Source organism: Thamnophis elegans, chromosome 7 (assembly GCF_009769535.1).
Source record: "Thamnophis elegans isolate rThaEle1 chromosome 7, rThaEle1.pri, whole genome shotgun sequence".
In the NCBI taxonomy this organism is placed as follows: domain Eukaryota; kingdom Metazoa; phylum Chordata; class Lepidosauria; order Squamata; family Colubridae; genus Thamnophis; species Thamnophis elegans.
In genome coordinates, this window is record NC_045547.1 from 536,039 (window position 1) to 553,426 (window position 17,388).

Genomic DNA, 17,388 nt, shown 5'->3' on the forward strand with positions numbered 1-17,388 from the left:
ACCCGCGATCACTCGCGCGGCTGCATTCTGCACTAGCTGAAGTCGCCGGATGCTCCTCAAGGGCAGCCCCATGTAGAGCACATTGCAGTATTCCAGCCTAGAGGTCACAAGGGCCCGAGTGACTGTTGTGAGAGCCTCCCGATTCAGGTAGGGTCGCAACTGGCGCACCAGGCGAACCTGGGCGAATGCCCCCCTGGTCACAGCCGTCAAGTGGTGGTCAAATGACAGCTGTGGATCCAGGAGGACTCCCAAGTTGCGAACCCTCTCTGAGGGGTATAAAATTTGACCCCCCAGCCTGAGTGGTGGAATAGTAGCCAAATCTTTGGGAGGGAAACACAACAGCCACTCGGTCTTTTCTGGGTTGAGCACAAGCTTGTTAACCCTCATCCAGTCCATAACGGCCTCAAGGCCCCGGCTCATCACGTCTACCGCTTCATTGAGTTGGCACGGGGCGGACAGATACAATTGAGTATCGTCCGCATATTGATGGTATCTAATCCCGTGCCTGCGGATGATCTCTCCCAGCGGTTTCATGTAGATGTTGAATAGTAGGGGGGATAAGACCGAGCCCTGAGGCACCCCATAATTTAGGGGCCTAGGGGACGATCTCTGCCCCCCCACTAACACCGACTGTGACCTGTCCGAGAGGTAGGAGGAGAACCACCGTAGCACGGTGCCTCCCACTCCCACCTCCCGCAGTCGTCGCAGAAGGATACCATGGTCGATGGTATCGAAAGCCGCTGAGAGGTCAAGGAGGACCAGGATGGAGGAACGTCCTTCATCTCTGGCTCTCCAGAGATCATCCATCAATGCGACCAAAGCGGTTTCTGTGCTGTAACCGGGCCTGAAGCCTGACTGGAAGGGGTCTAGGTAGTTTGCTTCCTCCAAGGACCGTTGGAGCTGGAAGGCCACCACCTTCTCAACAACCTTCCCCAGAAAGGGAAGGTTGGAGACTGGACGATAGCTATTAAGAACAGCTGGATCCAAGGATGGTTTCTTCAGGAGGGGTCTCACCACCGCCGCTTTCAGTGTGGCGGGGAAGTTCCCCTCCCGAAGGGAGGCGGTTACAACCGCCTGGATCCAGCCTCGTGTCACCTCACTGCAGTTAGTAACCAGCCATGAGGGACACGGATCCAAGACGCAGGTGGAGGTACTTACAGCTCTCATGGCCTTGTCCACATCCCCGGGGGTAACGTCCTGAAACTCAACCCAGGGCTGTTCTACTTGGTCCCCTTGCGCCTCGGCTGGAACTGCAGGGGTGGAGTCCAAGTCCGACCGAAACCGAGCAATTTTGTCCGCTAAGAATTGGGCATATTCTTCAGCTCTGCCCTGCAAGGGTTCCCCCGCCTCCCTTTTGTTCAATAGGGAGCGGGTTATCCTAAACAGGGCGGCTGGACGGGACTCAGCGGATGCTACCAGGGTGGCTATGTGCGATCTTTTTGCTGCCCTAAGTGCCCTGGTGTATTCCCTGGTGCAGGTGGTTACCATTGCCCGGTTCGATTCGGACTTATCGGACCTCCAACGGTGCTCTAGGCATCTCCTCCGGCGCTTCATCTCCCGGAGTTCCTCGGTAAACCAAGGGGGTCTCCGGGATCCGCCGCCTCGGAGGAGCCGCAGTGGCGCAATCCGGTCGAGGGCCTCCGACGCTGCCGAGTGCCACGCAGCAGCCAGAGTCTCCACCGGACTGTGGGCGAAAGTGTCAGGAATAACCCCAAGCTCTGTCTGGAACCTTGACGGTTCCATAAGACGCCTGGGGCGGAACCACCTGGTCGGTTCCTCCTCCCTACAGTGGGGGTTTGGCCTCCGGAAGTCGAGCCTCAGTAGGCAATGGTCTGACCACGACAGGGGTATGATGTCACTCCCCCTCAGACCAAGATCACAAATCCACTGCTCCGAGAGAAATACGAGGTCAAGCATGTGTCCCGCTGAATGGGTTGGGCCCCGAATTACTTGGGTCAAGCCCATGGCTGTCATGGAAGCCATGAACTCCTGCACCCCATCAGAGTTTTCACCGAGCGACGGCAAATTAAAGTCCCCCAGGACCATCAACCTAGGGAACTCAATTGCCAGCTCGGCTACCGACTCGAGGAGCGAGGGGAGGGCTGCTGCAACGCTGTTGGGAGGCAGGTACGTTAGCAGCAGACCCACTTGACCCTTGAGGTCCAACTTTAACAGCAAAGACTCACACCCGACAATCTCCGGAGCAGGGACCCTACGAGGAGCTAACGACTCTCGGATAACAGCGGCCACACCCCCACCCCTTCCCTGGGCTCTCGGCTGATGCAGCACCTGAAATCCTTCTGGGCACAGCTCTACAAGGGGGACTCCTCCCTCTGGGCCCAGCCAGGTTTCAGTAATACATGCCAGGTCTGCCCTCTCGTCTAAAATTAAGTCCCGGACGAGAGGAGCTTTATGTACAACAGACCTGGCATTTAGCGACAACAGCCTGAGACCAGGGTCCTGACTGCTTGCGCCATCTGGTCTTGGAGTGGGACTCCTAGGGCCGGAAGGAGGGATCTCTGTAATGTAGCGAACCCTCCTTCCCCGGTAATGGCCTGCCCTAAAGTCCCCGCCGTATCTGCCTCTCCCTGTTACGACCGCAATACCCCGACCCTCTCCCGTGTCTCTGGTCCCCTCAACCACCCCCGTGGCCCCCGCAACTCCCGGCAGGTCCTCCGAATCACGCGTACTGATACACTCCCCCAAACAGGCAGTGATGAACAGGCCCACCTGAGGACCTGGGTGGGAAACGTGATGGGCCATCCAGGCATGAGGGTTGGGTCCCCACTGCTGATAAGACCCTCCACCAGCCTGACCTGCAGGGGAAGCAGAGGCTCAGGGGCTGCCCAGATCCCGGAAGAGGAAGCGGCGTCTCTCAGAGGAGGACGTTAGAGTCCCCCAAGCAAGTGGGGGAGGCGCCTCCTGGGATCAGGGGTCTTGGGGCTCTTCCTTGGGGAGAGAACAGTGATGGGTCTTGTGTGGGGCTGCAGAATCCTCTGTGGCCCAACCCCCTTTCTTCCCCCCTTCCCCAAAAATGCTTTGCAGACGGGGCACCCCTCCCCTCCCCGTGCTTCTTGAAGCCAGCCCCGGCTTCCCCAGACCCCAGGGCCCCCTTGGCATCTGACTGCAGACGGGCACTTCCTCCTGGGATTCCGGGCCACAGAACATCACCAGACAGATATTGGCATGCTGGGTTGGGGGGGGGGCTGGGGAGGGACACAGCCACACAGCCCTGCAGGCCCTGCCCTCCCCCTCCCAGCAGCCCCCAGCACACTCAGCAAGGAGCAGCAGCAGCAGCAGCAGCAGGAGGGGGAAGGGGGAGGGAGGGAGGGAGGGGGGAAGACTGTTGCTATGAGATGAACATGCTCACTTACACAGCTCGCCCACCCTCCTGAGGCCTGAGGCGGTGCTAGACAGAGCAGCCGAGACATGCAGATGGGAGAGCAGGAAGAGAGGCAATGAGAAAGAGGTTAGCATCCGTCCAAGGCACCGGCCACCACCCCAAGAAGCAGCAGCAGAGCCGGCCGGAAGCTCCTCCTTCGGGGTCCCTGCTGCTCCCGGGAGTCCCCTCCTGCTGCCTGGGGCAGGGGAGGGAGAAGGGTGGAGGAGCCGGGCTGACCTCAGGCTCCCCAGGGCTGCAGGGACCCTCTCCCTTCCCCAGCACCCTCCACCTGGCCCGGGAGACAAGCAGGGGCCCCGTCTGCCTTCCCAGGCCACGGAGGGTCAAGGGCAGCCCAGTCGTGGCCAGTTCAACAGCCTGCGTCCCATTCCATGAAGTAGATGTTCACAACCACAGATGTTCAACAGCCAAAGCCACTGTGAAGCTCCGGGCGGAGGGGAGGGGCTGGGGAGGAGGGGCTGGGCCGGGGAGCAGAGAGAGAGAGAAGGAAGGAAGGAAGGAAGGAAGGAAGGGAGAAGGGGCCTTGTGGGCAGCAGGTCCTTCTTCTCTGCGGTTCCTGCTGAGCTCCCCAAGGGTGGGCCAAGGAGGCAAGGTGGCTGATCCTGATCCCGGTGTGTGTGTGTGTGTGTGTAGCTTTGGGCCGTACAGAAGGCAGTGCGTAACCTCCGAGTGATTTGCCCCCCGGGTGATGTGGAAATGCTGTAAATAGTAGATAAATATGCAGGCGTTTCTGAGGGCAGCCAGGAGGAGAAACGCAAACAGGGAAAAAATTGCAGCAGAACTGGGGGGGGGGGGGAGGAGATGCTCGGGGGGCTCTTCCTGATCCTTCCTGGGGGAGACCCTCCTCCCCTCCCCAAGCCCCCTGCCCCAGCTTCTTGAACTGCCCCCAAGGTCCCTGATCTCCTGCCAACCGCTCGCAAACTGGGAATCCTCCCAAGTGGACGACCAGCTCCAGAAATCCCTTTGCCTCCCAGACTAATCCAGGCTGAAACCACTGGAGGAACCCAACTTTTTTTGCCACTGGCTCTTTGGGCGTGGTTGGTCATGTGATTGGATAGGGCGTGGCCAACTTCCCCCCCCTTTTTAAAGCATTTCCCCCTACCTATTCACTTTTTCTCTGCTACCGGTTCTAGCGAAGCTATCAGAACCGGTATCCTTTCACCCCTGAAGAAAACCCTCCACTCCATGAGCTCTTCAGGAAATCCCTCTGAGCACAGCCTGGTCTCTGGGCTCCCTCGGCCAGCTGTGAAGACAAGAGGACCAGGCAGGCGATGTGGGCCACCAACAGGCCAGCTTTAGCAGATGGAAGCAAATATACGTGGGCTGGGATAATGTTGCACGATCCAATCTGAGTCAGTCACCGGGAACAGAGGTTTATTCCTCCAAGCTTTTGAGCTCGTGCCGGCAGGCAATTGGATATTGTTTCCTTGTGCCCACCCCACCCCCACGCCCTCAGTTCCTAAGTACCCGATAAGCTGGTGGTAAATCAGCATTCCTGTTGACTGCCAAGGGGTCTATTTCCCAGGCTTCAATGTTTACTCTGGCTATTTTTGTCCCTGCTCAGCCAACAATCTTAGTAGCTGCAAAATTGAATGCACATCCTTGTGCGTTGCAATACAGTGAGGACAGTGGCACCAGAAATCAAGGAAAACCGCCAGTCCCGTTGGGTAGAGGAGAAAACTTTATCAGGAAGTGAGGATTCTGATCAGAGTTGGGCCCCGGCAGTTATTTCAGGAATATCTTGCTCATATAATATTACACAGGCAGTCCTTCGTTAATAAGAGCAGCCAGGATCGGAATTGCCATCGTTAAGCAATGGGATCCTAAAGCATGACGTCACGCGACCATGCTGCTTAATGATGGTAATTCTGGCAGTTCCGGTTACTGTCGTTAAGACGATCACCAAGGGTTGCTAAGCGAGGACATTATGCCAGATCTCTGAATCTGCGTCTGGAATTATTCCAAAGAGATCCGATGCCAAGCTGGGCTCGGGGCCAAAGTTGCATCAACGAATTGCTTTACATTATTGCAAACTCAAGTGGCATCTCTCTCAAACGCCCCCTCCCCCCTCTCCCTCTTTTCCTTTGCTTCTGGCCGTCAGGGCCGCAGTGGCGCAGAAGGAAACATGCCTGACTTCTTCTTCCACACCTGGGACCATCTCTCGGGGCCCCAGAAGATATGACAGCCATCTCTCTTTGCCTGCTTCCCCGCCCTCCGTAAACATGCAGGAGCCAAGGGAGCAGGAGCCAGGGTGGGAGTCTCCCCAGTGGGGTGAGCAAGCCAGGATTAGTGAGGGGTTAGCAAATGGATGGAGTGAGTCTGCCAGCGATCGAACGGCCATAAACGCATGCCATGACTTGTGAGCAACAATGGCCCTCTTACCCCTGTATCCTTGTAGGCAGTGCACACGCTCTGTAAACACCAGTTTCCCTGGAGAATATGAATTATTCCGAGTGGGGGGGTGGGGGGGTGGGGTGGAGCGAGGCAGAGGCAGCCAGAGCACTTAAGACTCACAGCCCTCTCTAAGCGGTTTATACAATATCAGCCTCTTGCCCCTAATAATCCGGGTCCTCATTTTACCGACCTCGGAAGGATGGAAGGCTGAGTCAACCTTGAGCCGGTCAGGATTGAACTGCTGGCTGTGGGCAGAGTCAGCCTGCAATGCTGCGCTCTAACCACTGGGCCCCCCGGGGCTCCTTGTTTTGGGATTGGCTTTGCAGAGGGTGTTCCTGGGCGCTGCCAGAGGCATCTACGGCATGAAAGTCACGGAGAGATAAACTCCATGCCAAGGATGAAGAGGGCAGCACTAGCAGAGTCGGCCTTGAGGGAAGGGCGTCACCCAGGGAGGGTCCCTACGGCAGCCCCCTCCTTCCACCAGCTCTGGGGCTCAACCTTCTTTTGCCCTGCCTGCCAGGAATGGGGGAGGGGGGAGTTTAGGGGATCCGGTGAGTCCCAACCAAGAGGCTGGAGAAGATCAGCCGGACAAGGTGACCCCCAAAGACCCCCATTGAAGCACACGGGTGGGCTCTGCAGTCTTTAGAAAGTCACAAGGGGGTCAAATTCAAACCCCCAACTGCAGTGAGCATCAGTGAGATCTTTGGAAACCAGGAGTTGCCTTATCCCAAGGAAGACCACCGGGCCTCCCCTGGAGCCCACCTAGCTGTGTGTAGTTTATGCTCAGGCAGAGGGTTGGGCAAGATGACCTCTAGGTTCCCTCCCCACTCTGTGAACGTGGGCCCCGTGGCACGTGAGAGAAGCGCTTCTCCCCTCTGCTCATCCCACTCTCATTCTTAGAGCTTCTTAGAGAGGTTGTGTGTGTGTGTGTGTGTGTGGTTAATGGTTGTGCAGTGACCTTGCAGAAGAATTATGGGTCTGGCAGGGGAATCGGCTCTCTGGATAATTTCATGCCTCTCTCGCAGGAGGGGAGGAGGAGGAGGAGGGGGCTCCCTGCCGAAGCCCCCAACGCACAGCCCGCCAGAGCCGGCTTCTCCAAACATGGCCACTTGAGGGCTAGTGGACTTCAACTCCCAGAAGTCTCTTCTGCCTGGGGGATTCCAGGAGCTGAAGTCCTCCAGTGGCCGCTGCACTTGACCAGCAGAGAGAGCGAAGACCTCAGTGCTGCTGCTGCTGCCATGTCTCCCCCTGACCCTCCTCCAGACCGGCCTCCAACAGGCAGAGCAGAAGCTGCCTTGAGAGATGCCTTTGCCCCCCATCGGCCCACCTGTGGGATCATCAGACCTCGGGGGGGGGGGATGGGGGGGTGTAGGACGGTGGCAACGAAGCCTACAAGGAAGTTGGTAAGGTGTTAATTGCCTTAGTTGGAAGCTGAGACCAGGAGGACATCACAGGCTGCTTCAGCTGAGCGTTACTGAGCCGGGACAGAGAGAAAGAGGAAGGATTACCCTAGAGGCTAAAAGGCTTAAATGGTTTAATTCTCTTCAGGGTCTTTGCCAGATCTGTAAGAATACAAAGCAATGGTGGGTTTTGGAAACACAAACTACTCCATATCCTTTCTCTTCTCCTTCCTCCTCTTCTCCCTTCTGTTCCCCCTGCGCCCCCTCCCCCGCCCGGGAACCCCCTCCCCACTAGAGGCCGGCTACAGGGTGCACGTCTAGATAAACTGGGGGAGGGGAACCAACGTGGGCTCAGGGGAAACTCTGGGATGTGCAACTTCTGGACTGCGATTCCCAGCATGGCTCAGTCGACTGGGCTGGCTCAGGGGTCCTGGGAGTTGACCTCCAAGGGTGGATAAAGGGGCCGTAGTTGCCCACCCCTGTCCTAGGCAGTGCAGCAGGGGTCTCAGATGGGGAGGGGTCTACCCAACCATGTCCTTTCAGTCGTGGGAAAAATGGGAAGGGTCCCGAGGGGCCACACATCGGGGACCAAACCTCCCCATGCAAGAGCTGGTTTTCTCTTCGGATGCCCAGGGTCGGTTCTGCCCCCTAGCAGCGGGGTCCAACAGCCCACCTTCCCCCTGGCTCTAATCTCTACTGGGGTCTGACTCCAGCTGCCCCTGAGGTTGGGAGACCCCCCCCCAGAGGAATTGCTGCGGCTGGGGGAGACGGTTTGGGGCCCTAAACCCCCAGGGGCCCAGAGGAGGCTCAAGCTGGAAGGAAATTGTGGCCTGTTATTTGCACGGCCTGAAGCATTCAGTGAAGAAACAGGTTGGTTACTAAAAGAATCGGCGGTGGGATCTTGGCTGACTGTCCTGTGGGGGGTCTTTGGCCAAAGGAGGGGAGGGGGAAGAGGGGTCTGTTTGTTGTGGGAGGTGGGGGTGCCCGATCCAAGTTATTCAGAATAGGAAAAATTCCACTGAGACTTTACACGAGGCACCAGGGGTGGGGAGGGGGGGGGGTTGGCAAATGGAACACAACATCTGCCCAAAATGATACGGAGGTAAAATAGCATCCTATTTGGGCAAGGGATCCACTGGATTCTATGGTTACTCTCAGAGAAGAGATCTGGGGGGACTCTTATAACGACCGAATGTGCGTGTGGGGTGTCCGTGTTTGGCCGGAGGTTGGGGGGGCTTCGTCACTGGAGGTTTTTAAAAGGAGACCGGACAGAAGGATGCAGGGCAATTTTAAGGCTTCAACGCCCAGAATTCCCCAGCCAGCGTGACCAGGGGGTTGGACTAGAAGACCTCTGAGGTCCCTCCCAACCTTGTAATGCTGCTATTCCACATCTCCGAATGAGGCAGCGGCCCAGGGAGCCCAGATCCCTCCTTCCTGCTGCTTCCTTGCCTGGCACCCTTTTCCTCTTCGGGGGTTCATGAATGGGGCCCCTTCTTTTCCCTGGGGGACGTGTGTCTGCGCAGACCCCTCCCTCCTCCTCAAGATAACCCTCCCCCCTTTGGCCCACAAGGTCCCTACGGGGTCCAGCAGGGGCTGAGGGGGGAGCCCAAGGCCAGAGCATTGAAGCCAGGACGGCCTCCCTCCCAGCTGGCTTAGGCCTTCGGCCGATGGGGGCTCTTCCCCCCATCTCCACTTTGCTAAATACGGGCAGTCCTGGATTTACAACCAGAGGAGCTCAGCATTTCTGTTAAGTGAATTTTGCCCCATTTTACGACTTTTATTGCCACCGTTGTTAAGTGAGTCTGCAGAAGGTCACAAAAGAGGATCGTGTGATCCCGGGGCACTAAAGCCGTCATAAATAAGAGCCAATTGCCAAGCGCCTGGATTCTGATCACGGGACCCCCGGCGGAGGCTGCAACTCTGTGCCTGTGAAAAATGGTCGCAAGTCACCTTGAAAAGCTAAGTGTTGTAAGTTGAGGACTGCCTGTATCTAAGAAGCCAAGGGCCCTCTGTGTGCCTCAGAGGCAGGCGTAGGGCCTCCGTCACAAAAGGAGGCAGAGGCCACCCACAGCGGCAGGGAGAAGAGGAGGGCTGGGAGGCTTCTTCAGCCAAAGGAGGAGGAGGAGGAGGGGGGGGCTGTCTTCACTCCTCTGCCAGGGACCCAGGCTCACGGGGGGTGGGGTGGGGGGAGAGAAGGGCACCGCTGTGTTTTACAGAGGGTGTGTGTGTGTGTGTGTGTGAAAGGATGAAGCCTCTGCCTGTTGTAGAGGTCTTGGGCACAAAGACCAGAACTCAATATTCAAACCTGGAACCGCAAAGCTGGTGTGTGTGTGTGTGTATGTGTGTGTGTGTGTGTGTGTAGGAGAAAGAGGAAATGGACGAGTGGGAGGGGGCTCAGCATTCTTTCCAAATTCCACCCCTCCCCCGAATCTAGATGGGGACAAATCCTAAGCGGCCATTCTGGCCCCCTCCCCCTTGCTGAACCAGGGCCCAGGTAGAAGGAGGGGGGCGCTGGGGAAGGGGAGGCCACCTGAAGCCCCCCCCCCCGGTCTGCCTGGGCGTGGGGAGGGGCTCTTACCGTGCTGCCACCATGGGGGTCTTCTTTCCAGGGTCGATGACGCCCCCGGCAGGCTCCTCCCCCAGGGAGCGGGTGTCCTTGTTGAGCTGCTGCAGGCGGGAGCTCAGCTCGCTGATCACAGTTGGCTTGTCGTCTTCCGGCCCGTGGAGGGGCCTGCTGTCCAGGGGGTCCCCCCACAGCTTGGACCTTCGCTGGAAGAGGTAGCGTGGCCGGCCGACGCTGGCGGACGCCAGGATGGCCGTGTGTTGCTGGGAGATGAGCTCGCTGTCCGAGGACTGCTTCAAAAGTGGGTCCCTGAAGGTTACCGGCCCCTTGCTGGTCTGGGACTTGAGTTTCGGCTTTGGAGGCACTGGCGGCTTCTCGAGTACAAAAGTGTGCCCATCCGCGAAGGAGGTGTAGGTGTCGGTGGGCTCCCCGCTCTCGGAGGACAGCGTGGACATGCTGGAGACGGTGGAGATGGTGCTTGTGGTCTCCAGGTGATGGTCACTTGAACTTCTGGTGTCCACCTCTTCCACCCCGGAGTCTGCGGCAGACTCGGGGGCGGTGGGGGCATCAGAGGGCTTCCCTGAGGGTGTTCCACCAGTGGTAGAAGGCAGGGCCGCTGCCGCTGGCACCGATGGCGGGGCGATGGCTGGAGCAGCCAGTTGGCTGAGAGGTGTGCCAGCGGTGGTGACCAGTACCCCGTTTGCAAACTCGTCGGGTGGCGGCACCAGGCCAATCTTCGCCAGCTCCTCCCTGGTCTCCTCGTCACTGGAGGAGAGCTGCGCGGGGGGCAGAGTGACCGTGTACGTCTCCACGTCCTCCTCCGAGCTCCCTTGTCCGAACGTCTTGTCCAAGGCTGGGCTGACGGGCGCCTTCCCCACGGGACTGGGCTGGGCCTCCATCATGGACACCTCCCCTGGCTCCGGCCCCCCCTCTGGGACAGGAGTCTTCTCCTCCTTCATGTCGAAGCCCAGGTCCTGCCCGTTGCTCGTGGCGTGCACCATGATGAGGCCAGCCGTCTTCTGCTGCGAGGTGTCCATGATGCTGAGGATCATGGCTTTCCTCTCCTCCACCTTCTTCTCCTCCACCTCCTTCACCGGAGTCTCGGTCCGTGCCTCGCCCTCCTTCCTCGCACTTCCGGGCATTCCCCAGGGGCTCTGGGTAGGGGTCAGAGAGCTGGGTGTAGGCGCCTTGGACCCTGGAGAATAGGCGGGGGACCCCCGGCCTTCCAGCTCCCCCCTCTCTTGCTCTTTGGTTTGGATGTCCACAAACAACGGGGCCGCCCGGTCGGAGTCGGGGCTGTGGATGGGGGTGGCCACTCGGGAGGAGACCTGGGTGGAGAGGGCTCTCTCTCTCGCGGCCAGCGCCAGCGCCAGGGGGGAGTTGGGGTCGAGGGGCTTCCCTGTCAGAGGGTGGATGAAGGTCGACGAGGGGCTGCTGAGGAATGGCTTTAGAGCGGAGACGGGGGAAGGCAGCAGGACGTCCCGGCTGCCCAGCAGACGCTCGTCGATGGACCGGGATTGCTGCAGCGATGGCATGTCGATGGTGGGGGGGCTCCCCTCTATGGCCCCCACGGAAAGGAAGACAGTGGATTTCCGCTTCTCATCAAGGCGCCGGTCTCGCTCTTTCATGGCCCCCACGACCGCCGTTGCAAAGGGCAGGCTGGCGGTCTCCACTTGCTGGGAGGTGAAGTCCATCCCGCTCAGGCGGTGGCCCCGCCGGGTGGGGGAGGGCTCCCGGGGGAAGCCCCCAGCCACGGAGAGTGCCGCCCGCTCCTGCGCGTCCTCCACCTGCAGCTGCTTGACCAGGGGGCTCTTCTTGCGCTGGGGCTTGGTGGGGGCGAAGAGGCTGACGTTGAACTGGCCCATGTTGGCGTAGGGGTTGTCCGCCCCGCGCCCCTTCCGCTTCAGCTTCTCCGGCGGGGTGGCCGAGGGGCCTGGCCGGGGAATGTCGGTGGGCTCCACGGGGATGTGGGAGGAGTCTTGCAGGATGATCATGGAGCGCGCCCGCTTCTGCCGCTCGGGGTAAGGGATGCCGGCCCTGGCCTGGTCGTACATCTCGGCCGCGCTGATGACTGGCGGCAGCCCGTGCAGCTTGGCCTCCAGGCCCGGCTTGAAGCTGGAGCGGACGGTGTCGTAGACCCTCCCTGGGGGTGGGGGCGGGGAGAAGGTGGGGGGCGGGGCGGTGTCGAAGTAGTAGGGGGCGGGGGGCGGTGGGGGAGCGGTTTGTGGCGGGGGAGGGATGCCGTGGCCCTCCCGGACAGTGTCCTGCATTGACGTGCTCCGGGGAAACTTTCCGTCCAGGAGGGAAGCCGCAAATTTTTCATCTTCGCCTAAAAAACAGCAAAAGAGGAAAAGTTGCAGCCCTGTTTTTGGGAGGAAAAACGGTGCTTCTCTCCCTTCGACTGGCCAGGAAGGAAGACCACAAAGGCTGCAGCCGAGGCATCGCTTGGGGCGCCCAGTGGCAGCTTTACAACCTTTGCCACAGTTGTTAAGTGAATCACTGCAGTTAAGTCCCACGGCCCTTAAGTGAATCCGACTTCCCCACGGACTTTGCTTGCCGGATGGTAGCAAGCAGGGACCACGTGGCCCCCGGACACTGCGACCGTCATAAATAGGAGTCATTTGCAAGCGTCCAACTTTTGATCATGTGATCATGGGGATGCTGCAATGGTCGTAAGTGTGAAAAACGGTCATAAATTGCTTTTTTCAATGCCGTTGTAGTCACTAAACAAGTGGTTGTACGTTGGAAACTCTGTGGTGAAGCCCCCGGTGTGTCCATCGAAAGGAGGCGCCTGTGTCTGCAGCCATGGAAGGGGGGTGATGGGGAGGGGGCTGCAGGGGAGGGTCCGGTTCCACCCCCTGAAGGATCTGGGAGTTGGGGCTACTAGGCCCAGCCATTCCACTCTGGCCCCCACCTGAGCTACCAGAAGGTCACAAGGAAAGCCGGGCAGAGGAAAAAGGGAAGAGACGGAGAAGGAGAGGCTCCTGGGGGAGGATGCTGGGAAGGCTTTGGAGGGAGGAAGCAGAGCAGTAACAGGTGGGTGAATCTATGGGGCAGCCTGTCCTACTGATGGCCACCGCCAGACAGGGCCCTATGGGGCAGAGGAGACGACTGGCCACAGGCAACGCAGTCCTTTTATACCAGGGCTGTCCAAACTTGGCAACTGTTAACACTTGTGGCCTTCAACTCCTGGAATTTGCCAGCTGTGCTGGCTGAGGAGTTCTGGGAGTTGAAGTCCAGACCCCTCAAAACCTGCAGAGCCCAGCGATACGGCCAGCACAATCCTTGGGCCCAAGATTCAAAGGGCAACGCCCCCAGCTCTGCCTTCCTCTGCTGGACAATGAAGACCCCCTTGTCTGTCCCCTCCTCCTCCTCCTCCCCACACTGGCTTCCCTTAGCATCCCATGGAGGGTCAATGCATTCCTGCATGGCTGCGTTGCCCCGAGGCGTTTCCACCCCCCCCCCCCGCTTGGGAGCTTCTGGGCTGCTGCCGTCTGCCAGCTGTTGCTGTCCCCAGAATATTTCCCCACAAGCAGGGAGGCTGACTGGCATCCCTCCTGGAGGGGAGACGCCCTGCAACATCACGCTGAGGGCTGGCAGATGGCAGAGCAGCAGCAGCCCCTGGAGGTGTCACCAGAAGCCCCACGGGCTCCCCACGGCTCTGCCTGCCCCTCTCCAGCTCCCTCTCCTGCTCTGTGTCCAGCTGGAATTCTCCCCCTGCCCCTTCTCCCCCTTCTCCCCCTGCTGAGACCCTTCTAGAGCCCTGGATTATTTTCAGCTCCAGCAGGATTTTCCCCCTCGCACTGCTTGAAACTCTGGTGTCCCTCCCCCCCCCCAATTCGTTCTGCCGAGGCCCCGCTAGGCGAAGGATGGGCGGGCGGGTGCAGCTGATCCCTTTGCGTCAGCGGAGGCCTCCTCTCCAATCAGCTCCGTGAAGAGCCGCCACGCAAGCCGGGTCCCTGGGATCACCTGCCCGCTTGGAAGGGATCCCTGGGATCTGGCTCAGAGTCACAGGCTCCTTCAGACGGTCAGGGATGGCTTTGTTTTAAGAAGAGCCAGAGGAGACGGGGCGGATCAGGCGGCAACGGCCTCGACTGTCGATCAGAAAACACGAGTTCCCAATCAGGGAAACTGACCGGTCGACACCAGTGCCTGCAACTCGGGCTCACCCGGGGGCAAGCGGCTCACCTGTGTGCCACCCCCAGGCACGGCTTCCCCAAGAGGCTCCCCAAGAGCCAGCTCCCTCCAGGGGCCACCGCCAGACAGCCGTGCCAAGGGGACGTCTGCCACGAGGAGTCGTCCTTCCTTGGCTTCCTCTGGCTCTTCTAGGGGTGGGCAGCTCAGGGACCCCTCCGGCCACCCAGGCCAGCCTCCTCTAGGGCAGGAGCCTCCAGATTGGGCCCCTCGCGGATCGTCCTCCTCAGGATTTCTCCCAGAGGCCCCCAAGCCCCCTCCCCCTTGAAAGGCTGCGGGGCCCCCATCGCAGCCGCCTTCCTGGCTCCCTGGGCGGCTGACCGGAGGCTTTGCTGCCGGAGCTGGCCTGGGCAAGCCAGGGGAGATCCCACCTACCTACAGACTTGGTCCGCGGGAGGCCTTTGCGGAGGGAGAGGTGGGGCTTCTCGGGCCCTGTGTGGGTTGCCATCCCCTGGCGCTCGAAGAGGGACTGGAAGAGAAAGGAGACACGCCGAGTCCCACCTGCTCAGGCCGCAGCCCCGGCCCCCTTCCCCCCTCCCCTCCCCCAACACTGGCCTGGGGGCAAGGAAGGGCCGCCCACCCCCAGGCAGTCCTCGACTTACAACACTTCACTTAGTGACCGCTGGAAGTCACAAGGGCACTGAAAAGAATGACTTGGGACCGTTGCAGCCTCGCTGTGGTCACCTGATCTAAACTCAGGGGCTTGGCAACTGGCATGTACTTATGACGGCTGCAGCGTCCCCGATTCGCCTCCTCCCCCTTTGCAACCTTTGAAGAAGCCAAGTCCATGGGGAAGCAAGATTCACTTAACAACCCTGTGACTAGCTTAACGACGGCAGGGGTTCACTTAACAAGAGTGGCAGGAAAGGTCAGGAAAAGGTTGCGCAACCCCCTCAACTGTCTCACTTAGGAACAGATATTTTGGGCTCGGTTGTGGTCGTAAGTCGAGGACTGCCCGTATTCCGGCCTGGCCAGGCCTTGCTGGCATCAGCTGGGGGTCAGCCAGGGGGCCTTGCTGGGGGTGGGCCTCCTTGTCCTGGCCGCCATGGCAAGGGGGCAGCACACAAGGGGCTCAGGACAGCCAGCCTCGGGCGCTCCCACCCTGGCAGCGTCCAAGTGGCCTCCTGGTCAGGACAGAGGTGCCCCTCCTGCGCACGAGCGAGAGGGCCAGAGTCCCGTGTGGGTGGGATGACAAAGCAGATGCGATGGCCGTCATTTGGCCGGCAACAACGTGGCTGCAGAGGGAGAGAGTTTGGGGCCCAGCTGGCCTGGGCAGACCTCCCTCCCCTCCGCCCCGGGTGTAGCCCCTGGCCCAGCCCTCTCCCAGCCTCTCACACTGATCTCTGCAGGGGTGATGCGCCGGCTGGTCGGCCTCTGCTTCACGGTGGCTGCCCGGGAATCTGCCTCCACCAGGTCTGCTCTCAGCGAGGGCTCAGCCGCTGCCAAGATCTCGTCCAGCTTCTCTGCAAAATCAGACACGCCACAGCCAGTTAGCCCGCCCGGCCCTCGCCCACCGTGGGCTCTGGGCTGCCCTGCAGAGTGGGGAGTGCCCAGAAGGGAGGCCCAGGGAGACTGGCAGTGGGAGGAGGGCCTGGTGCCCCTGCCACCGTGTCTCCTGGAAGCTCCTCAGAGATGGAGGGGGCACCAACGCCCTCCCCCCAAGGGCCCTGGAGGGCAGGAGCTTCCCAACAGCCGAGGGTCAGAGCTGAGCAACCTAGGACCTTCTCCCCCTTAGGCTGGCCCCAAAGTCTGAAGGGCCCCCAGCGTCCTTGCAGCCGGAGGAGAACTCCTCCACCACCTTCCCAGAGTCAAGTGCCCAGAAGATTAACTTCTCCCCTTCTGTGTCCCTTGGGCTTTGTCTTAAGACAGGGGTGGGGAACGATGGACCTGTGGACCAATTCCCAGAATTCCTCCACCAGCAAGGGAGTCGAAGTCCACAAGTCACAAAGGGGCCACCATTCTGCCCCCCCCCCCCAGTTTCAACAGAACAAAGAGAAGTTTTGTTGGAGAATCCTGACTTCCTGTTCCTGAAATGTCTTCTCGAAGGGTTTCTGTGCCCCTCCGAGCCTTGGGGCCTCCTCTCCCTACTTGTCCTTGCCTTCTGCTGGGCAAGATCCACCACTGAAGAGGCTTCCTCCCTGACCAGCGACTCACCGCCACATCAGGCTTTCTGCCCATAAGCAAGAGGGCAAGAGTCATATTTGGGTGGGATTACAAAGCAACTTGGATCTGCAGGGCTTCCAACCTGAGCCCCCAACCCCTGGGGCAGCGGTCCTGCCCTCCCTTCCATCCCCAGGGCTGCCCCCCCCCCCGGCTGGTTCTCTTCACACAACATAACTTAACCGAGGGAGTTGAGTCCAGTGGCTGAAGGGGTTTAGTGTGTTGGGGGGTTCATGATTCACTGCCTTGGGTGTACACAGAAAATTGAATTAATTCATTAATGAGGTTAAGTGTAGGTTGTACAAACTCAATCCATGACAATCCCCATGGCGAGCGAACCCCCTTGGGCCCAGCCAAAGAGCCCCCCAACTCAGCTGCCTCACTAGAACCAGACCTGGGGCCGCGAGTCCCTGGCCAAGGAGCACAGGAGCTGGGATGCTGGAAGTCCCACCAGCAGCGTTTGCAGGATCCTAACTCTGGTCCCCATCTGGGGGCAGAGGACGCCAGGCCCCCATCTCCCACCCTTCCACCTCCTCAAAATAGGACATTCATCCAGTACAGCAGAGCCTCCACACTTGGCTCATGAAGGCAGAAAAGGGCTTCGGAAGAAGATTTCAGGCCTTCAGAGAGGTAACAGACTTGGAAGGGACCTTTTAGGTCATCTAGTCCAACCCCCTGCTCAAGCAGGAGAGCCTAGACTACTTCAGACAAATGGTGTCCAAACTCTTCTTCAAAGCCTCCAATTGGAGCATTCACAACCTCTGGTGACAAGCAGTTCCAGCAGTGAATTCTTCTGTCGGGAAATTTCTCCTCAGTTCCAAGTTGCTTCTCTCCTTGATGGGTTCCCATCCGTTGCTTCCTGTCCTGCCTTTGGGTGCTTTGGAGAAGAGGTTGAGCCCCCTCTTCTTTGGGGAAGCCCCTCCAATATTGGAAGGCTGCTATCATGTCACCCCTAGTTCTTCTTTCCATTAGACACTAAACCTACCCAGTTCCTGCCACCGTTCTTCGTGTGTTTGAGCCTCCAGTCCCCTAATCCTCTTTGTTGCTCTTCTCCGCACTCTTTCTAGAGTCTCTGAGAACATTGGAGGTCAAGATGGACCTCAGTGGGCACAGAGCTCTGGGTTCCGGTCATCTGCCTCACTGTAATGGCCAAGAAAGGCTTCCAGGAGACCCTTTGCTACCTCTGACCTTCACTCCATGTCTGGGATCCAAGAGTCTTGGGCAGCGCCTGGTTTTCAGCCCACATGAAGCGTCAACTCAGCCGCCATCTTTGAAGT

The 17,388-nt window shown here is 59.4% G+C and overlaps 1 protein-coding gene across 1 annotated transcript in view; it reads right to left on the bottom strand.

Annotated features, from left to right (window-relative positions):
- Positions 1-17,388, bottom strand: part of SHANK3 (SH3 and multiple ankyrin repeat domains 3) — a 204,897-nt gene that overhangs the window by 7,000 nt on the left and 180,509 nt on the right. The window contains exons 18-20 of the mRNA XM_032221683.1: positions 15,287-15,414; positions 14,327-14,420; positions 9,773-12,086 (exon numbers count right to left, since the gene is read on the bottom strand). Coding sequence (XP_032077574.1) covers positions 9,773-12,086; positions 14,327-14,420; positions 15,287-15,414 — 2,536 coding nt within the window. The remainder of the gene's footprint in view (positions 1-9,772; positions 12,087-14,326; positions 14,421-15,286; positions 15,415-17,388) is intronic.